General features: G+C 43.2%; 1 protein-coding gene across 2 annotated transcripts in view; it reads right to left on the bottom strand.

The window, feature by feature from the left end:
* EVA1A (eva-1 homolog A, regulator of programmed cell death) overlaps positions 1-22962 on the bottom strand; it is a 202334-nt gene that overhangs the window by 98989 nt on the left and 80383 nt on the right. For both annotated transcript variants that reach the window (XM_085057001.1, XM_085057002.1), the window contains exons 4-5: positions 19121-19273; positions 3325-3468 (exon numbers count right to left, since the gene is read on the bottom strand). In XM_085057001.1, coding sequence (XP_084913127.1) covers positions 3325-3468; positions 19121-19273 — 297 coding nt within the window. The remainder of the gene's footprint in view (positions 1-3324; positions 3469-19120; positions 19274-22962) is intronic.

Genomic DNA, 22962 nt, shown 5'->3' with positions numbered 1-22962 from the left:
TCCTTTTGAAAAAATAATTAATGTGTTTATTAGTGCAATAATGGGACCCACATACTGGAAAATCCCACCTTCCACACCATTCCATTAGCTAAATCTGGCTTTGGGCCAAAATTTCATATTTCAGCTCCTGCCAAGGCTCAGGTTTGGAATGTTTTTACATTGGAGGATTTTTCATCTCTTTCCTTGGCTGGGCTAATGGGACCCTAATCCACATGAGAGATCTCTGTCACACCAGGCTGCTGGGTACTTGTTTGCTTCAATCCTCTCATACATACACACGAACTGGTGGCATCAGCTAAGTGATGCCAACAGGCTTTGAAGCCACGATGCAAAGGGATATAATTTGATATGGAGAACTGCTGACTTGAGACATTCCCACTGGCTGGAGTAATTTCAACCAATACTTGAAAAATATACAGCTGGGCAAAAGGTTAGATGACACCTTTATTTAAGAACAGATTCATCAGCAAAACTGTGTGTGTCTGGCAGGAATTCTCATGTCCAATAAAACATGAATGAACCTCCAAGAAATACGGATATGGCTTAAAGAAAGCAAAGCTGTTGCCTCATCCATTTACCTCCTGGAGATCTGGAATAGGGCCCAACTCCTGCTGTCAGGCTGGAGAAGAACAGTGCGGACATGATGACCTGAGACACCTTGCAGATGTTCTCCTGCCAGGACTGGGAGATAAGACACCTCACCAGCTCTTCACTAGCCATTGGTCTACACAAACACCACCAGCCTGTCACAGGGTGCATCTCAGCTCTGATTTCTGCTAACAATGCATGAACTTTCAGTTAACATTACCTTTTGTCACCTCATAAATTAATTCCTCAGCAGACTTTTTTCATAAGTTATTATCAGAAGAAGACATACTGGTCTCTTTCCAGTCCTTCCCATTCTTTAGCACCGAAAGCAGAGGGCAGCTGCTCTGTCCCCACAGTTACTGAAGTTTCTCACATGGGAAATATTTGCATGAAGCATTTACCACCACATGGACACAGTGTGTTCTTGCTCTCTCCACCTCTTCTGAAGCAATGCAGCAGGTCTGTAACACTGGCCAAGGACACTTGGCAGCTCTTCTCACAAGTAAGATCAGTGACATGGTCCAAACTGCTGACACATGGCAGGACATTTCTGCCACAGCCTGGCAGATAGGGAGTGGCAGAGAGGAGCAGACTGATAGCACTGCCCCATCTCAGAGAGTGATGAGGAGCAACAAAATTATTTGAAGCAGCAACAAAAAGGGTTGAAGTGATACTTAGAGAAACTCATTTGTACACCTATCACATTTCCCAAGCTATACCACGGTCACTGCATCTTTACTGCTCTCCAAAAAACAACAAGGGACCACATGTTTCCAAGTGCAAGAGGTGGGAAACAGGGATATGTATCGAGATACAGGCCGTGGGGGAGTGCAGTCATATCCATTTGTCACAGCCTGTCCCCTTTCACTCCCACAGTTTGGTGAAAGCAGGGGAGAACTATACCAGGAGCTGTGATGTGTGCAGCTGTATGGAAACCTGAAACAAAGAGACAGCCAGCAGGGAGTTTTCTACACTGCTATCATTCTCTAGGCCATAGGAATACGAAATTGTTTATCATTTCTTCTAAAAGAATTCCAGGAGTTAGTTCTGTCTGGCACAAGCACATGGAACTGGAATTTGATTTCTTGTTTATTTCATTTTCACATTTTGAAGGGCTTTGCTCTTTGAGGCAAGAAATATGTGTCTGTTGATCACAAAATCCAGCTCAGAGACATGTCTGAGATCATGGTTTTGACAAGGAGCCATGGCCACCTTCAAAGGATGAGGCAGATTTCACCCACAGAAAAGCAAAACATGCCATTTTGTGCTCTCAAGCATGACTCATTTCCTGATGCAGTTAGGCTTGGACTAGAGAGTTAAGGTCAGATTAAGAGATCATTGGTGTCTTTTGTAGTGGACTTTTAGACCAGGACTGTAATGCCAAAATATGGATGTGGAGGCCTTTGAAGGAGAAATCCTCTTGGAAATACATCATGGAATTCTGTTTGTTTTCCCTAGATTTTTGAGGGATGGAACTCCTGTTTTTCCTGCTGCATTGCCTTCATTTCTGTCAAATCCCCATGAGGATAAGCTTCTCTGCAGTCTTTTTATGAGAAAAGTGATATAAAAACATCACCTTCCTGACTAGAAAATTCACAGGGCTTTGCATGGATAGCCTTGCTACTTCTTGCTGCATCACTTCAAACAAAACCCAACCTTCCTTCCACTGCTGCCAAATGAAACAACAGCCAGAGGAGCTCAGAGCCTGATGCTCCCACATCAATGTCTCTGCTCTTCAGGACGCTGCACATCTACCATGCTGTAGCCACTACACAAAATGCTGCAGTGACTCTGTCTCAAATGCCTTCTGTCACACTCAGCATCTTACAGTTACACACAGAGAGTCACCCACAGACCCACTGTTGTCTGAGAGCACAGAGAGCTTCTCCTTTGCTACATGCTCCACTCTCTGTTCTCAGCACATTCAGTACAGCACCCAAATTTCCATCTTCCAGATGGATGCAGAAAGGAACACAGAGAGAGAGACCAAGCTGATCCTAGCGACAACTATGTAAGCAAAACCCTGAAGGAAATATTTTCAAATACGTCAGCTAGAAATGACCCAAATGTCATCACAGTAAGAAGACAGATGTTGTTTTTATACTACAGAGCTCAGACAGGAACAATTTTTCCTCTGTTGCAAAATAAGGTGACTAGTCAGGTAGGAGCACAGTGTCTGATCAACACTGTGAGTTAAGCTCCCAGCTGAGAGCTCCAACTGTTTCTGTTTTGTTTTGTTTTTAATAACAGTATTTTGTTAGAAAAATGATTGCACTGTTTACCTGAAGATTTTGGTAGTCATTTTCTAATATCACAGTGGATGAGTATGGATTGGTAGTCACCTGATTCTATGGTACAAAATGAAATACAGAACACAGTAATAGGTGTCCTACTGATAACCACAGCTTTGCTGCAGGATGCCAACATTCAGTGTGTAAACATCCACTGAACAGATTGGCTTCACCACCAGATTTTCCTGCCTTGAAGAAGCAGCTGAATGGGTTAATAAAATATCATTTCAACATTTTTTGCTGTTTCTATCAAGCCAGTGAGTACAAAAAGTGAGAGAATTAAACCACTCTGGTGATCCAAAGTGTTCCCTTGTCAACCAAATGAGAATCACCATGAGCCAACTGGAAGTTCAACAACTTTTTGCATCTTGTTGTTCTCCACACACCACTGTTCAACAAACATACACACCAGTGAGAGTTAAAGTAAGAGGATTTTGCAACTTACCACAGGTGTAGATGACATTAAGATGCTTTTGGATGCCTGGGTAGCAAGGATCTCCAAATTCATAGGTGCTGGCATATATGCTGCAGCTTCTTTTCCCATGACAACGCTTGATCATGAGCTGGAGAGCAGTAGCTGACTGACACTCTGAAAGGGAAAAATAATACGTACCTGTGAATATTCATCCATTCACAACAGAAATTGCCAAAAATAATTTACCAGATGCAAACTGTGAGAGCACATGCAAGACTTCTATATTTAAAAGTCTTTGTGTTTACATGGGAAGGTGTATCTGACTCTAACACACCTCTAATAAATTGAAAGAACACTGAAGAATCAGAAACTCCCATACATCCGTACAAAGAATAAAAATGTTTAGTGACATCTCAAATTCTCTTCTCTGGCCCCTGCTGAAGACAAAGGTAATCAAAAGTGTCTCTGTCTGCTCTTAGAGGTTGTGTCTCTAAACCTGATCTCACATCATGACTTTAGAATATGGGAAGTTCCAAAAGTAAATATTTTCCCAAGTATTTTTTTCTGCCAGATGGCTTTGCCCGTTTTCTCACCTAGGGTAAGAACAATTTTCACAGAGAAGGTCTTGAGCTTTTAGGTGCAAGACTGACAATTTGCTTTCACTGTCCAGCCAGGACAAAGCTCAGGGGGAAACTGGCAAGGAGACATTTGCTCAGCATCAAATTGTTGCTAAAAGGAACAGGACAGCTACAGAGAATGGAATGCAGACCCCTTTAGGTCACTAATTTGGAGGCAGAGAAAGGGAAAATGGACCTCAAAAGGTATTGAGTGCTAGAACCAGCACAACAATAAAAGCCATGACAGACACAGGAAAGCCACAGAAAACCAAGCCTAGAGGGTAACATGTCCTTTTTCTCAAATCAAAGGCAGCATTTTACTTCACATGCTGCAAATGACAAAAGAAGAAGGCTCCATGTGAACATTTTCATACTGAACCACCCAAATTTCCTTAGGGGATTTCTGGTCCAATGAGTGTCAGAGGTTCCAGTGGAAACATCTGGCATGCAGCAATCCTGATTCATTGTCTTTTTGTGAATGTCCAGTTGGAGAAACTCATCAAATCTAAGCACTGCAGAGGATTTAATGGAGGGTGCCTATTCTTTTTATTTGTTATTGTTCTCACACAAAACAGAGAACATCCCACAGCTGTCTGCTCAGGGGCCTTGCCCTCTCGCACAGGAGAATTCCATATCCATGGGAGTGTGCAGAATTACCCATTACTGGTCTTTTGAGAGGCACAAGAAGCCTTTTGCATCCAACATCTCCAGCCTTTGGGATGTTCCTCATGTAGGAATACGTACATACTAACAAACTACAGACTGCTCTCCACCTTAACAGATTGGATTGACTCTTCAGGTGCCAAAGCTGTAGATTCAGCACACTGAAAACACTTCTAGGAGTTTTATTTGTCATATACCCTCACACTAACTTTGACAGCTTTTCTAGCCACCACTAGTCATGTCCTGGTATTGATGACCTCCTTTCTCCCATGCAGTTCTGATCAGGCCATGGTCTCCATCCCTATTGATTTTAGTAGCAGTATCTGTGTTAGGAAACCAGAGGGGGATAAATTGTGGACACACCTTTATTCCGTTTAAGTGCTACCCCGTACCTGAGAATGATTTTGCCAGCTAGCATTATTCCAAGTGGGTAATACAGCCTGAGATATAACAGGGCTAGTCCTAACAGTCCATTTACAGAAGGCCCCCACTGTATTTTGGATGGAAAAGCAGGAGTATGTGGTGCAGGGTTTAGTTGCATGGACATGAGGTCAGCCACCACAGGGCCAGGCAGCAGAGTCTCTTTCACTGTACCCAATACAGAGCAGCTGATGTGTCCATGGCAGGTGAGCACAATCTCAGTGTTACCTTTATCAGGTAGTACCTGCATTTATTTTCCCAGCCCTGTCCATGATACACACTGAAAATAATATGTTGTACTGGCCACAGGGAGCTGTGGGACCCTGCTCCAGAGCCTTCACCAGCCCAACAACAAATGCAGATGCAGCTTGAACTATAAGAACCTCTTCCATTTAGCCCAAGATACCCAGATTCTTCTAGGTAGCCCCATCTGCTAGAGGAGGTCCTAGCACTGCAATCCTTTGTGGCATTTTAGCAGTGCCAAGCTCCAGCCTGCACTGTTTGGATGCACATTGACTGGTAAACTAAAACTTACCCTGGACCATCTCTGGCCCTGAGGCCAGCTGCAATGGCACAACCCACAACCATGCTATTAAACCCTCTTACTCTTCAGATCAGAGTGATGATATCCAGTCCTTGTTCTACAACCAACCTCAAACCCTCCCTGGAACTGTTCAATGCCAGGCTGGATGGGGCTTTGAGCAACTTGGTCTTAGTGGAAGGTGTTCCTGCCCAAGGTAAGGGGATTGGAACAAGATGATCTTTGAAGATTCTTCCAACCCAAAGCATTTCAGAATTCTATGATCTTCTGGACTGCCTAGGAGAGAATTATCTGGGCCAAGGCAACAAACCATGCCCTGGACTATCTACAACTTCACAACACAGATCTAGTTCCAGTACCTGTGCCCTGACCACTCATTTACCAGTGTACATGTAATCCTAGATACCCAACTTCTTTGGCCACACACCAGGCCACCACAGTCACAAATATCAGCAGTGAAGTCCTCAACTCTCTGATTGCCAGGCTGCTCCAGCTCAAGCTGCACCAGCCAAAATGAATAGAAGAGTAGAAGGGACTCTCTATGTTTCAATTACAGGTGGAGATGAAAGCCTCTCATACAGAAAGTAGGACACCAAGATTGTATAAACCTCTTTCACATGGACTTTTTGCAAACTTTAGTATTAAAAAATATATCTGGGGAAACGTTGCCTGCTGGGACTGTGGCAGATGAACCATCCAATGATTTAGCTGAAAGCAGTATCTGGAGCCTATCCACTCCAAGCTCCTGCCCAAAGAACAGCCAGCTTTCATGTTACATCTGGTTGCTCAGGAATTTGTCCAGGCAAGTTTTGAAAATCTCCACAGAGAAATATATCCCTAACTCCTTAGACACTTGATCCTGAGCTAAGCCCCTCTCCAGCTGAAGAATTTTTCCTCGTATGTAATCAGTTTTCTATTGCTGCAACTCCTGTGCACTGCTTTTGGTGCTCCTTTGCTGGTTTCTTCTGTGCATCTCCAGAAAGAGTCTTCTGTAGAACCACCTAGTCCTTAGTAAAGAGAAATAAGATCCTATCCTGATCTTTCTCTTCGGGAGACTGAACAACATTGTGTCCCTCAGCATTCCTCCCATGCTGTGTGCTCCAGATCCCTGACTAGCTTGGTGGAGCTTCACTGGACTTGCTCCAGTTTTTCAACATATTTCTTTACCTGGACAGCCCCAAACTGAATATTTCAGTATTCCAGTTAAGCTGTAACAACTGTCCTGCCCAATTTGGTAACACCTACAAACTCTATCCCATTATCCAGGTCATTACTGAAGATTTCAAGCAATCTCTGATTGTTTTTGCTTTGCTGCCCAGGTAACTACAATATAGCATGGTTAGAGGTTTCTTTTAGTACTCCATTTCCTTGGCTCTTGTGTCAAACAATTTTTTCAAGTCTTACTGTTTTTCCTGACCTTCAGACCCTAATGAACACCAGAATCTGGTGAATGCAGTAGTGGCAGAAAGTTATCTGAGGTGCCCATGTTACAAGGTCCAGCTAAACTCTACTGACAACAGGCTCCCATATGGTAAATCCAAATACTCTTCTCATTTTCCCCATGGTAAGACCTGAGCCAGTCTCTTGGGAAAAGTCATATTTTTCTAGGCCTGAAAAAAATAAATGGGGTCTAGGCACAAATTCTGACCAAGTATTCACTTCAAAGGCTTCCTTTTGCTCACAACAGGGAATTTTCTCTGGGTTTGCCTCCACACAATTTCTAATGCCTTGTGCATTCCCATAAATGCCAGAGCAAGCAGCCTGCAGTGTTTTGAGAGAGGACTACACAAACACTGAAACTAGCTTTGTCTCCTGTCTTGGATTTCTTGGTCTGTCAACATGTTACTCCTCCACAAACACACTGAACTGGAAAATGTAAGAGCAGCAATCAAAACCTCCTAATGGGACCATCTTCCTTACACACTTCAAAGGGTTTGTGATAAGGAGTTCATTTAGCTGGATGCCAAAATGTCATATTCAAGCATCTTTACTCCGTCACTAACTAGCACTGAAGATGTCAATAGTACATCTGAGAGGTGGCTGAGTGATAGATGAGACTACAGCTCCTTCAAATCACAGTCACCACCATGTCATTCAGAGTTCTGGAAGGGACAACATGGTATTTTCGTTTACCCCTGTGTCTCAGGCCTATAAAAACACTGAATTTCACTCCAGTTGGATGTTCTGAACTGTGGCTAGCACAGGCCTTTCCCATGAGAACTTCTTCTGTGTTTTATAAACAAAGTTTGGATCTTGTTAGAACGGTGTCTCGAGATTTGGACAGTTCAGACCTGGCCAATCAGGCTAGGGGGAGGTTTCTGGCTGACCAATCTGGGTGACCTCTGAAAAGTCTATATAAGCTGAAATCAAAATAATAAAGCTCTCTTTTCTATGCCATGCTGAGAATCCGGGGATTTCTTCTCTGCTAGCAGCTCAACAGCGACACTGAACCTACTGTTGCACATACGTAATTTAACTTCCAAATGTAAATAAGTCCTTGTGGAGCTCATTGAAGTGAGAGCTCCAATTATATTAGTACTTCTTCAGGAGGTGATTCCAGGTCAGAAGTTTTCACCTCCAAGTGCCCATCCTCAGAGCTCAGAGAAGGCAAGAAAACAGAGGAGTTTTATCCTTAAATCATGCAGTTAGCCTGCCAAAAAGATGCAGGGGAGCCAAGCCCAGCAATGTGGTGCAGCAGAGTTGGGCTGTGGTCCCCTTCAGCTGGCCAAATTAATTTTTTCCAGGTCTTCAGAAGTGGGAGACTAGACATGGCACTTATTGTACCAGATGTCATGCTCATTCAGGGCAACATTACTGCTGGACTCGAAGATCTTAAAGGTCTTTTCCAACCTTAATGATTCAATGTTCTATGACCTCTTTTCTTCTGCTGCTTGTTTGCTTGCTAAATGCAAATTCCAAATGTTTTATGAGATACCACGCTGGCACCAGTGACAAAGAAGTGATCCCATGTGTCAGAGACGTGGGAAGGATGCTCACAAATGCCAACACCATATCACTAAGGCTGAGGTAAGTACTGCTAAGCAGAGCCAGGCCCCTGCCGAGAACCTCTTAAAGCCCACAAATCTCAAATCTCACGGTACAGCAATAAAAACTGCTTTAAGACCTCATAGATGACAGAGAGCCCTCTTGGAGAGGTTGGGCCACAGTTACCCTTGGCTTTCATTAGTCTTGGATTGCTTCAGTACTCTGCCAGAGAGCAAATATGAATCCTGGCTATGGTGAAACTTTCACATGTGAAAGTGTTTAAAGGTATCAGCTGTGCTTTTTGAATATGGTATTTTCAGCTAAAGCTGGGGCTGTGGGGGGAGTGGGATCAGCTCACTTTATTCTCTTTACCTCTGGCCCCACTTTCTAGAAGTTGCCCATCTCTCCAGCCTTGCTTCTGGTACAAGGTGAATTCCCTTTCCCAGGATCACTGCACAAATGCAGACCACTGGCCAGGTTGATTTCACAGCCCTTAGTCTAAGCCCTCAGTGGGTAATTTACCTTACCAATTACATTTAGTATTATATTATTCTTTGACCTACTCTATCAGCCCAGCCTCTGTCAGGGTAAAAACCCAAATCAGGGCAACAGAGTTGTGATGGAGGATTTTACCAACCGTAGCTTGCAGACAGCATTGGCTTTAAAACTGGAATTGGTCTCGGTGATGTAATGTCCATATCATCAAGCTCACCACAATGAATGGATTTTAGTCAGTCTAAGGCTGCTTCCCAGCATGACTATTTCTTTATTACCTCTTCCTGGTGAAAAAAAAATAAGTAGAAACTGGAGCCAATGCCTATTAATCATATCCTTAATTTTGGTTACTCAGTGTTACTTGTTTTTCTCCAGTAAGGGTGACACATCCAAATCTGAAATCTGAGCCGTACATTGCTGCTTTTGATTGCAAAACGTATCTGGGTTTGAAAATGTTTCCAAACTCTTTAATTTTTGCATTTTGGTAACTCTTAGATGCTCTGGTGGAGATTGGAGACTCTTCCAAGGCAGCAGCCATTACAGATGGATCCACAAACAGATTTAAAGAATGAGTTTTGAGAAGGGTGACTAATCCCACAGTGAAGTTGGGCATATTGCAGATGTTTGGGAACATCTGTTCATCTCTTTATCTGCTCATGATCAGACTCACCTGGAGCAGCCATGCTGAGCCTGCAAAAATGGGTTCCTGCACAGATGAAAGAGGCTGCCCAGAGCAAGAAGGACCACACACAGCTGGACAGGTGAATATATTAGCACGCTGTGAAGCTGCCAAGTAGGAGTTTTCCACAGGCTGTCCATGGCCCTAGAGAGGCAGCAGGGCATGGAGCTCAAACCAATGTTAACAGGCATGCATTTCAAAAAGAAAGAAAAATGGAGCCTGAGAAAAAACTCTACCCACTTGTAAGAGGATGAGTCAGACTCTCTGAGTGTCTGAATTGTCAAGAAAAACGGGGCACTCATTCTACTTTTTCAGCCAACAAAGTATAAGACCTTGAAGTGTCAAAAGGACCAAATTTGGCCACAATTAAAGGCTTTAGGAAGAGAATCACTGCCTAAAATACTATTTCCAGCAGTGCATACGAGGTAAGTGATTATGAACTGGAGCAGGACTGGTTCAGTGTAAAGGCATCAGGAGCTTTGGCTCAGTGTAAAGGCATCAAGAGCAAACCCACATCTCAGATGTAAACCATCAACAGAACCCTAGCTTTCCTTGCTGTCTTTTGAGAAGCAGGTGAAAGGATCAACTTAAGATAAATTTTCCCTTGAGGGGAATATTCTACAAATAATTGACAGCTTGAGGAGGACACTCCTCCCGAGCAGAGGACAGGATTTTTCTCCAAAACATGCAGCCTGATTTCCTGCTCAAGAACAAAAGAGGAAAAGTTACTTGCTGGAAGGTATGAAACCGAGAGGACAGAATGAAAGATGGAAGGTGTAGGAGTCAGTTAACCAAGAGGGGAGAAATTTAGTTCCTGCAGAGAAAGCTGACAGATGTCTGAATCAGTGCTGTGGTTATCCACTTGTCTGCCAAAGGAGAAAGCAAATCTCAATGCAATGGCAAAAAGGACACAAGCAGGAAGTAACTCAAACCTTGCAGGTGAGGCAGCTGCCTAAATTCCTTCATGTTTTACCTAGGAGTGACTACCTCAATCTGAAAAAGAGCCTCTATCATAAGCAGTATGGAAAGAAGCTCTCCTGGTTTGGGGCAGTCCCATATATTTTAAACCATTAGCTGTGGTTGACACAAAAGTTATCTCCTTTATCAAGGGGCAGCTGCTAGAAGTGCCTAAGCCTCTGCTTCAGCCAGAATTAGCCATCCAGCAGCCTGTGAAGGATGTCTTCATGGAATATCAATGAGTCAGTCTGCACTCTGAGCAGTACATCAAACCCCAGGCATTTTCGACTTAGCCCATGCCCAGTAAGTTTGATGTTCTCTTTAAAAACCAGTGCAAAAGACTGTTAATAAAGATTAATTTTGTCCACTTTCTCTCTCAGGTATCAGCCTGGGGAGGTAATTTCTTTATCAGAGTAAAGCTGTCGCACAGTTTCATTTGGGGCCAACTGAAATATACTGGATTTCTCTTCCTTGCCATGGCACACAAACCCCTGTAGAGGACTCAAGAAGTGATTTGGGTCTAGATCCACAAGGAGTGTGGACAACAAGAGGGAGAAAACCAAACTACAAATACTTAAGTATCTTTAAGACCAACTAATGTGAAGATCAACCAATGAAAACCAAAGAGTGCCCTTAAAAGTAAAAGCAGATGTGTATTTACATATAGAGGAGAAGCTCAGGAGCAGAAACCCAAAACAATTAAAAGATGAAGTTCCCTGCTGGTATTTGTAAAATTATAAATGGTCAACATCATCATTACAAATAGCAGCAGAGAATTTCACATTTATACAGCTGTATATAAAATATATCTTGCACAATGTCACTGCAAACAACTGGCTAGAAAGGATATCTATATCCAAACATTAGGAGGATGTGCAGAGAAGGCCAGCTTTACATTAAAAAAATATGTTTTACAGAAAGAGAGAGAAAAATTAGTCACCACACAGTTCATAAAACTTTGGAAACTTCAGCAGTAGGCCAGAAAAGAGCAAATTATTGTAAAACAAACCAATCACATTTAGAGACTGCAACTGAAGGATCGATTACAGGTTTAATTACAAATCCTATAGTTACATTTATAAACACTTGGTTTGTTAATGTGAACTTAAATCATCTTATCACTCTTGTATCTGGAACCAGATACAATATATAAAATATATGAGCCTCCAGTTTTGCAGGGACTGACTCAGAGTGTGCAAAGTTGAGCAAATTAATAATATTTCTCCGGTTTGGGGGCTGAAGTGAAAATCTGAGGACAGCTTCAAACATGGCTCCAAGAAGTCTCAGAGAAAAAAGAAGTTTTGCTGTGGTAATGACAGTTAAATTTTGTTCTTTAATTTGCAGCAGAGTTGATAGTGGACTGTAAGGCTTTCAAGATAAGAAGCAAAGAAGGTAACAGCTTCATTATCACTCGGTAGAAGATAGGGATAGTGCTTTCCATGCATCTACTGCTCTGTGAAGTCCTTGAGTTCATTTCTCCTTCCTAGTCATTACAGCCCAAAAGAAGTTTTATCCTGAACATGGAAATAGCCAACAAGTGCCTAGACCTGGGCTGAAGCAAGGTCTGAACTTCAGAAGCTGCAGGTCTGGCCCATTTTCTAAAGGGATTAACCAGCTGACACAGCCTGCAAGTCCCTTCTTGCCCTTGGTTCCTAAAATAAAGCATGCCGTGCCTGCAAACTCACAGGTTTCACATTACCTTTGTTTCTCAGGCTCAGAATTCACCATTGTGGCAATTTTGCAATACTCTTGAGTGACATCTGAATTATTTTAAGAGGAACTTTATCAGTTTTGAACAAGTTACACTGGTTTTCATTCAGAGAAACTCCATGGAAACAAATTGAGATGCCACAGATTTAAATCTCTTAAATTCTGCCCTTTTATTGTTAGGATTATATTTTGGGGTTGCTTTTAACTAATAGTTCAGCAATAGGAATCTTTTACAAAATCAGCCCCTAAAGAAGTTGATATTACTGATAAAAACCCCACTTTACTTCTTCAAGTATCATACAAATAGCATCACAGAGAATTCTAGTTCAATCTAAATTACTAGTTTCAGAGTTTTTAATTACAATCACTGCATGGGGTCATACTCTACTGTAAACAGCACTTCAAAACCAACTTGAACCTTGCTTTAGAGAAAGATCTTGTCCAGGCTCACATTTGAATGGACTTTTTCAATTTTTTTAAGAGTTATTGTGCGCATATAAAAACAACTTTATATAAATCATTTTTATGGCTCTATGGAATCCAGCAATAGTTGGAGTTTTCTAGAAACAGCTGTAAAGTGATTTTAATTACCTCCTGGTGTTTTGAGACAAAAAGTGAAACACATAAAGTATCTAAAATTGAAAAATAACTTTCTGAAAGCAGGCTTTGTCCCACTTTAACTCAGCATTCTAAATGGGAGCTGCATTTCAATGTAAATTTAATAAGGTATGATATGTGAATTAAACAGCAACTGATGTTTATTTAGCCTTCAGATATGGATATTTGTGGGTTTTATTGCATACAAACAGATTGGCCTCTAAAAACATGTTCTTAATCATGAGCTATACACATAATAAAGTAGTTTCTGCCCTGAATGTAAACGAAGCATACATGGAGTCACACCTAGGGGAGGGAGAGGTGCTTTGGAGAGGAACAACTGCTGTACTCTGTAGAGAGGAACAAGAGGGTCTGATTCCCCCAACTGCTGCTCATCCCACAGACCCAGCACTGCAGCTGCTTTAAAGGCCAGACAGGGAAACCAGGATGAAGCATGAGAGTGTTTCAGCCACTTGGATCACTAAAGGTTGGCCATGCTCCATGGCATTGTCTGACCAGCACAGATTTCTGTGGATATCCAATCCCTTCCTGCTGTCCCAGTCACCCTCTGCTTCCCCCATCAATGCCAGGGGTTATTGCTCCTCATTGACCCAGATCCACATTTTAAAGGCCTTTTCTTTTTAAACATTTGACTTGAGACCAAGTGTAGAGCACAGCCACAACCTTGTACTGATGGAAACAGGATGGAAAATGGTCATGGATGGTGAAGCAGAAAAGAGCCAGAAATGCACAGCTGGAGGGGCAGCAGTTTCTTAAAGCCAGCTCTTGAGCTGGCAGGAACATGTACCCTGGAATAAAATGGATTTTTTACTGCATGTATTTCATATTCATTCACATGCTAGATCTGATCACAGATAAACAAACTAGAAGGGTCCATTATTTATATGGTGTAATAAATATTTATATGAAGACTCTGCTTCAAGTGATATATATATCTGCATTAAGAGGGGGAAATCAAAACAAACTGGATTGGATCACCTTCTGTCACTGCATTAGAATGAAAAATGTCAGGGAATGAGCACCTAAAGCACTGGCTCATTTGCTGAACTCCTTCCTCTGCTCTTCCATTATCAGATCCCATGAGTGCCACTGACCATCTGAGTTTCCTCAGGGCTTTGTAAACACATTCATTTTTCCCCTTTACAGAAGCACAGGAGAGAACTTGTATGTTAAGTGACAAGGACATTTCAGTCTCAGCACAGTACTCAGCTTAACCCACACCCCAGGACCAGAGCAAGGCTGGGGAGCCATGGTTCCCACGATCTTACACCAACTCCAAAACCAAGCCCAGATTCCTTCTACCCAGGATGAGCAATTAAATTGCTTTGGGCTTTTTGTATACATGGTGGAGAGAGACAGGGTTCTTGAGAAGGAGTCTTGGATCCTGTGTTAAAGGTCAGCACAACATGCTCATCTCACTCTCTGGGGTTCAGGGGGGGAACTACTGTAAAAATGAATAATGTGAGCAAGTCAGGTGTCCTGAATATAACCAAAGATATTGCTCCACTAGGCAATAAAAAGGGTAATCATTTCACATCCCAGTTCTTCCTCCTCAGTCTCCTAATTAGATCACCACCTTGCACTCAGATAAATGTAGAAAAAGGCCATTTTTTAAATTGCTTCTCTTGGAATAAACAAGCCACTTGGAGATGCAGGCAGAGGCAGCTGTAAACAGCAGGAAAAAGGGGCAAAGGGCTCACTTGGCTGGGGGATATTAATGGTTCATTGCTTGTAAATAGCCCTTTCCCCAGAGACCTCCCCATGCTCTGTGTATGCTCTCTGCACATGCTGGCACAAAGTGGAGGCTTTATTAAGAGAGTTACAAATAAGGTCAAATTCTTTTAGGAGCTTTTCAGAGTTCCCAAGGCATTCAAGGAGGGGTCCAGCTGTTTGCAGGGGTTTCCCATTATGGTCAGAGACACAAGTTTCAGCATGTTTCCAGTTAAAAGAGGATCCTGGCAGATTTTCACTTTAACATGACAGGGATAGCATGCAGTTCTTCACAATAACTTTCTCTGCACAGATGCTAAGCACATTCATATAGACATCAGACAAGAGAAAACATGTGTCTGGCATGGCATGGCATGGCATGGCATGGCACGGCACAGTGTTGCATGTGAAGAGTGACTTGGGGATCTTTCATCACCCAAAAGCAGCACAACAATAACTGGGTTGAAAGGACTGCAACACCAGGATTCCTCAGAATTCACCTGAGCAGCTAATGGAGAATTCAGGAAATTCACTGCTAGTGGACTTTATCTCCTCAACACTTCTACAAGAGTGCAAGGTCTCATTTTTCAAGGCAGAAACAACACAAATTGAATTGGTTTACGTTATATATGTGTCCTAGGTTGCAATATAGATGTAGTTTTCTACTACCACCAGCTGTGGGCCGTTAGCTGCTATCACCTGCTAATGACCCACTCTGGATGACAGGCAATGGGCCATCCGTTAGCTATTATCAGCTGCTAACGACCCACCCCGCATGACAGGCAATGGGCCATCAGGGACCCACCGTGTGACTCATGGATTTATCTCATCCCATTGTGGAATGCTCTGCCCAGGAGGGAGGAACCAGGTGCTCCCACGTGGATATAACCTGGCCTTGGAACTGCCTGAGCTAGCCCTGTCTACTGGGTTCCCAGAGGACAAGAGCTACCACTGGATCTTCAGCTGGAGACTAGACCTTCACAGGATCACCACTTCAACTGGACTACTTCAGCTGGACTGCTACTACCACCCTAACAGGGTGTTAGGTTGTATCTGACTTTGTCAGTGCTTTTCCTTGTATTATTTCACTTATTTTTAATTTCAATCTTGACGTGTGATCTCCCACTGGTTTGTTTTCAAACCAATACAATATGCAATGCTCTATTAGGCCACCTCTCCTCTCCATCTTAGACCTCAGTTCTTTAAGTCTCACCTGTAGAAGCTGATGATTTCTAAATTCAATCCAAATGTGCATTTTTTCCACAGAAAGAAAAAATTGAATCAAATTTTCTGAACTGTTTATCATTAGGAGAGGAAGAAAAGATAATCTTCACCACTTTTGGGGCAAGTATGACTTCTTCACTCATCAAGTAGCTCAGGCTGTGTGGTTATAAATAATCACTGTGAACTTGTGCAGGGCTTACTTCCCAGCAAAAGGCCCTTTGCCAAGGCTCAGACTTAACACAAATCATCAGTCCCATGAAATTCAAACAAAATAAATCTTCCATGTACAGAACATAGCTGGGTTCTGTACAGGAACTGGATGTTGCTGCAAAATCTGACTCATCTGGTCATGTTTGTAAGATCATCTTGTTGTGAGTGTCTGGGATCAAAGGCTGCCACAGAGCAGCTTTCCCCACATTGCAGGGCTGTGCAAACGTGCAGGGAAATGTTCTCCAACTAGCAAAAGCTTTGATTTATAAATTGTGATGTTTCCACCTGCTCCTGAAGGAACAGAGTTGCCTGCTGGGGTAGGCAGGCCTGTGAGAGGAGCAGTTTCTGGAGCAGGCTGAGGGACCCTGAGTGCTGCTGCCACAATCACACATGGCAGCTGGGAGCACAACCTGCTCTCGTCACTCCTGTAACTGGAGGCAGCACTGGGACTTTTGCAGGGTGCCACAGGGAAGCACAGTGTGAATACGCTTTTTGCTGACTTTTGCTGGGTTGGAGAAGGATCCTACAGCAGTTTCTCCTGTGGGGCCATGAGAAGTGCTAACTCCAGCCACAACTCACCTTCCCATTCCTGCATCCCTGGAGCACTGCCCCACTGGAGCAGCTCACACAGGTAGATGAAGGAAAGGTCATGATAAGCAGAGACTGCCTCATGCCAAGGGGATCAGTGAGCTGTTGCTGAAGAAACCTGGACAGCCACTCCAAAACATGACTGGGATTTAACGGCTGGAACATTGTGAATTGGGGATGACCACCTGCTCACCCCCAATTTTCTTTTAGTTAAGCTCACCCCAGCCCCCACAATTCACTCAGGATTTCAGCACACAAGGAACCATCAGCACCAACAGCTATAGTCTTTCACCCTACACACATAGTGCCCAATAGCCTGGGAAAACCTGGGGAAGTCACTGCTCCATGGTGAGTCCCTCACATCTCCTCCCCAGCCCTGCAGGCAGGCAGCCAGCAGATGTCCCAGACACCCTTCCCACCCTCCCTTTGCTGTTATGCAGGCAGGACATACCTACTCCCACAGCATCCCAGGAGCACCAGACTGGCTTAAGACACTTGAGACCCCAGCAATTCCAAACATGTGGATATTTCCTCCTGTTCAACAACTCAGTCATTTTTATCATCAGTTCACCGCTTAAAACCTTGAGCTTGATTTTAGCATAAAGCTTCCTCAGCATTCCCACCCCTCACTTGGTATTGCAGTGGCTTGTACTGAGCCTGCTCTTGTAAGTAGTTTCATTTAAGAGCTGACACTGGAGGAAGGCCCTGCCTCATCCCAGCAGCAGACTGTGTGCTGCACTACAGGATTTGACACCTCATTTCCTTGGGCAAACATCCCAAATTTGTAGAGCTCACAAGGGCAGTTTGAGAACAGCAGGGCATGCAGGCACTAGAGATCCTATGGACTGTGCAGCTCAGCTGTCAGGTCCCACTGCTTGTGCCTCCTGTCCCATTTTCTGGTGCCACATACCCTCTCTCAGCCACTACAAGTTTTGTGACTTTGCATCTGGGCAAAGAGTAAAACTTTACCCTTTGTGGCTTCACATAGTTTTTTCTTCATGCTGACATTGAAGAGGGGGTTCCTATGCTGGTACCTTGTCCCTGGTAGGTGCCTGTTCCTGCTCCCTCAGTCCTGTCACTCCTCAGCACAAAGGAGAGGGGTGCTCAGGTCTGCTCCAGAAACTCCTGTTTCACTGACTTGGCAAGTTTTCACCCAGCAGCCTAACCACCACAGCAACCAGTGCTGCACTCAGCCCATCCCAAACACCACACCAACGAGGTCCAGGCTAACCTGCCACAGACATCTGTTTTGGCTTCTGCTACCTGGCAACTGGAGGACTGCAGGAGCACATCCAGGAATGCTGGTCACCTCAGGATGCAGGAGATAACTTTTGGCAGGATGTTGACTCTGCTGTCATACATCTCACCCACGGGCCTGGGTAGCAGACCCTGCACTGCTCAGCTGTGCTGCAAGTGCTCAGATTTTCACAGCTACAGAAGTAAGGCACTTGGCATGCTGCACAAATAACCTGACTGGCCTCATTCTACCTGTGGGTTTCTACTGACACCCATCATCAGCATATTTCCAAGCACTCGCTTCCATTTGAATAACATTTAACTCCTTAAGGCCATTGCATCAGCAGCTGTGAAGCCAAAGATCCCCAGATACAGCTGAACAGATCCCAGCACAGGCAATAGCAGATCAAGCTTCCCTGTCCAGTCTCCTCTGAAGCCTTTCTCTCTCTGGAGGCAATTCCTCTGGGAAACCAGTTGCTTCCCTCTCACCTCTGCAGAGAAAAATTGCGAGGAATGCACATGATTTTGTACTGTGACTGTTGCTGTCTCTGCCACAGCCTAAAATATTCAAAGTTATTTCACATTGGCTCAAGAACAGACAGTTCCAGTGAATGTTTTTCAATTATTTATCTATAACTCATGACTGTAAGAGACTCTGATAGTCTGAGAGTAGAGAAGCTACTTGAAGGTACTGTAAGCCAACCGTAACATGATGAAACTTAACAACTTGCTTTTTGAATTTGCTCCCTTGCTTTAACTTCAGTAAAAGTTTAAATGCAATGTCAAGGCTTCAGTGGCTGCAGATGGTACATGACATCCACCGATAAGATGCTCATATTACAGGCAGAGCTTCAGTGTATGAACCACCAGGAGGACAGAAAATTGAACAAGAAATTCAAGCACCTTCAAGCATATCATCTGATGAATCTGTGAAAAGCCTGTGGCTTGGTAACTCAGCTAGGACATATAGCTGCAGTTTGCAAACCTCAGTTTTGTGCTCATGCTGAAGCTCACCGCTGGTTGACAAGGTACCACACATCAGTAGCATCACCACAGCACGTTGCACGTCCCAGTCCTGCTTTCTTAGTCATGTTATGCCAGCTATGCTGTGATGACAATAAATGAAATCACCCTGCCCACATCAGCCTGTCAGCAAGCCATTCCCCTGCTTACCAATCATGGGCATCCCTAGGTTTTTGTATGGGCACTCCAGGCTGCCTCCTTGTGTCCTCCCAAAGATGGCAGAGTAAATGGCTATCACCATGCTCTTCTTACAGCTCAGCCTCAGCTTGTCATCTTCACAGGCTACTTTACTCTTGTATTCATCTGGAAGGAAATAAAACACTTCATTACTCAGCTGATCCAGAGGTGGGCTCCCAGCAGGGTGGGTCCCTCTCACCTCTCCATGAGGTGAGCTTGGCTGGGGCAGCAATGATTCTGGGGCCACAATCAGGGGTGCACATCAGCTCCCAGCACAACCCCAGCCATAGCACTGCATTTGCTACAGGAGCACTCATCTCTCCATCACATATTTCCTCTCTGGCAATATCAGCACATTTCATGAACATTTTTTAATCTAGCAGATGTCAGTTCTGTTAAATAGCCAATAATTTCATTTTTTAGACACATAAGTGAGGAGGCATGGCATTTGAGTGTTTTCTACATGGTAATATGGCAAGGGAAGGTAAAAGCCCATTTTAGGAATTCATCTCAGCCATGGAGCAGCCCTTTATGTGCCAAGCATTTATTCTGTACCACAGCAGCTCAAATGCAAACGTAATCATGCTCCATGGCTTTTTTTTTCACCGCAGTTCTTCCATGGCAGATCAAATAAAACCTATGCTAAATTTGTTAATTATGGAAGCTGTTCCTGCCTGTTACAAACACAGATATGCAAAAACCTGTCCCCAAATCCTTCTTGAAATGGGCACTCTTGCTGTGGTAAACCTGGTGCACACAGAGCAATCATTCAGTTTACATCTCTCAAGGAGACTGGACAGTCATTTCATAAGAAATCACATGCCATTCCCTTCTCTTTACTATTATTATTTGGATTATGGGAACCTCTAGAGGTCCCAACCTAGAATAGGTCCTTCCCTTGTTTTTCTGCCAGCACACCATGGAAAACAAACACCATTTTGAAGAGCAGAGTCTTTACAGCAAGATATTTACATATGTGAAAGATACTAAGAAAATGGAAGTGTCACAAAGAGACTAAAGAAACTGAAGTGGCAAGTCTATGGACACCCCAGCAAGTCAGGGCACAGACAGGATATAACCTCAGCCTGCCCAGCCTCTGTAGAGTGACTTTCCATTTCCTTATGTCATTTACCATTTGAAATGTAGCCACAACAGCAGCCAGATTGCTTAGGCAAAGTCCATATGCATAAAACTACTCAGCAACTGAGAACACTGGCTAATAATTAGTTTTATAAGTTAAATCTTTAGACCATGGCATTTAGCACTTAATACAACATTTTTTACTGTCTTGTAACTCTAGGTTCAATAATCATTTTTTCTTATTGGAAATGGAAGGTATTTTTTCCAAGTTGACTCATAGAAGAATTTAGGTTGGAAGACTTCTCAGGAGGTCATCTGGTTTAATCCATGCTCAAAGAAGGGCTTATTTCTACCTTAGACTAGACTTAGACTAGATCTTTTCAGAAGAAATTGCAATGAACTGAAAACATGTATTACACCAAAACAGGGGCATGGTGATTTAAAAGAAACATCTGAGAACAAAATGAATCCTCATGCTCAATTTGGAAGTTCCTACCTGAAGCCAAAAAATAGCCCCCTCAAAATAGCCTATTAGCTGGTGATGAGAGTATCAAGTGGAATGTGAAAACCCTGGTCCAAACCTTCACAGTCCAGCTGAGAAGCTTAATCTTAGACCCTATTCCAGTACATAATTTTCCTTCAAGTTCTGAATCCTTCTCACAAAAATCTCTGAACATTTCTAGTTTTTATCCCACTGCAGTGAAACTTTCAAACCTCTAAAATATTTAGTGCATGTGAAAACACTATGTGATCCATCCCTGTAGATGAAGACACAATTAAGACCTCACTCATTCATGGGATAGCCTGTGCAAAGAGCAGGCATCCCTCAGCAATACCTATAGGGATAAACCCACAACCAGCTGAGTGTATAAAACAGTGGCAGGAATCAGAAATAGAACCTCTTTGCAACTTCAGAGTAAGTAAAGAGAGATAAACCTCATATACCTGTGAAGGCTCAGTGGTGGACTTGACAGTGTCAGGTTAATGATTGTACTTGATGATTTTAGAGGCCTTTTCTAAAATAAATACTTCTATTATTCTATGACCATTTTATCTGTGTAGGTATTTCATCCACAGTCACTATGAAAGCATCTGAAGGATACACTGAACACACCAAAAGGTTTAATCTTCACCTATAATTGTCTCCCATAGAAATTTTGTTTCTTCTGTGAGGGAAATTGAATCAAAGCTTTAACCTGCCTATACAGTAGAAAACTTAACAGGGTATTATAAAACTTTATCAACTTAACAGAATTTCTTTTTTCCTTAGGGAAAAAAACTCAGATTCAAGCTAAAAGCACAAACTCTCCAACAGGACAAGCTATACATAGTTTATGTTAAACCACTGTCACAGAAAAGGATACTTGTGACTGGCTGAAGTGGTTGAAATATTAAATAGTTGACTAACTTTAGAAAAAGAACAATCTTGAAGTCTCTAATGAGAGGGTCCTCTGTGAAGGTCTTGTTTCTTACAAGGCACTAACTCAATTTCCTCTTTCAATTTGGTTATTATTAGCTACATCTCCCAATTACCAAGTATAACTGATTGCTTAACCACACATCCTATGGTCTCATTTAAGGTCCTTATAATATTTATTAAATTCTGCTGACCATTCAAAGTCAGGGCTTGTCATTTGAAAACTTGCCTGGGATTTAATCACAGAGAATATTGCACTGAGCACAGTAAACACTGAGATGGACAGACATCAGCACCTCTCCTGAAGATCAGTCCAGCAGTCATGAGACAATTAAAAACAACTTGCTCCTGTTCCAAAAGGGCCTGCAAGAGAGCTGGAGAGGGATTTTTTACAAGGCTACAGGACATGTAGTGATAGGTCAAGGGGGAATGGCCTTAAGCTGGAGGAGGGTAGGTTTGCATTGGATATTAGGAAGAAATTATTTACTGTGAGGGTAGTGGGGCACTGATACAGAGAGGCTGTGGCTGCTCCATCCCTGGAAGTGTTCCAGGCCAGGTTGGATGGGGCTGTGAGCAAGCTGGGACTGGGGAAGGTATCCCTGCCCATGACAGTGGGTTTGAACAAAGTGGTCTTTGAAGTCCTTTCCAACCCTAACTGTTCTATGATTCCATGACCCTGTGAACAACAAAACTTTGCCTCTCACATTCACCATTCTTACCCCTGTAGCCACTCTGGGGAGTTGTGTTCAGGACTTATGGGGAAAGATGCCCAATGGAAGGATCAAGAAATCAGGCTGGGCAGGTGAACTTGAGTGCACATTCCCTGGGAACAAAGGGAGTTTGTGAGTGATGTGTCCCTGGCACACTGCAGAGTGGAGTTAAGAGGGCTATGCCACCTGACCCAGGTGTCACCTCACAGTCACTGGATTCTGCCCCAGCAAGCACCCATTAGATCTGCCAGTTCCCAAGCCTCTGGCTGAGTCCAAACTGATTAGGGGTATAGTCACCTGGGCTGGTACAGAGAGAAGACACTGCTTTCTTAAAAGGAAGGGAGAAAAAAAGCATGAAATGTACAATAGTACTTCCAATTCCCAAAAGGTTTCCTTAAGCTTGATCACTGGAAAACAGGTAGCTTCAGTGTTTCCGGACAACCTGAGAGAAATCAGCATAAATAAACAGATAGAAAGTGATGCCATGGAGGACAAAAATCCCTGAGAGTATTTTGTACTTCATAGCATTGTCACCTCCATTTCAGCCAGGATGAACCCAAGCTGGACACTGATGGCTCCCAGGCACTGGATGACAGTAAGGACTGTGA

The sequence above is a fragment of the Lichenostomus cassidix genome, chromosome 3 (genome assembly GCF_008360975.1).
Source record: "Lichenostomus cassidix isolate B80296 chromosome 3, HeHo_3.0, whole genome shotgun sequence".
NCBI lineage: Eukaryota > Metazoa > Chordata > Aves > Passeriformes > Meliphagidae > Lichenostomus > Lichenostomus cassidix.
The sequence above is the reverse complement of the archived record's forward strand: the minus strand, read 5'-3'. Positions and strand labels throughout refer to the sequence as shown.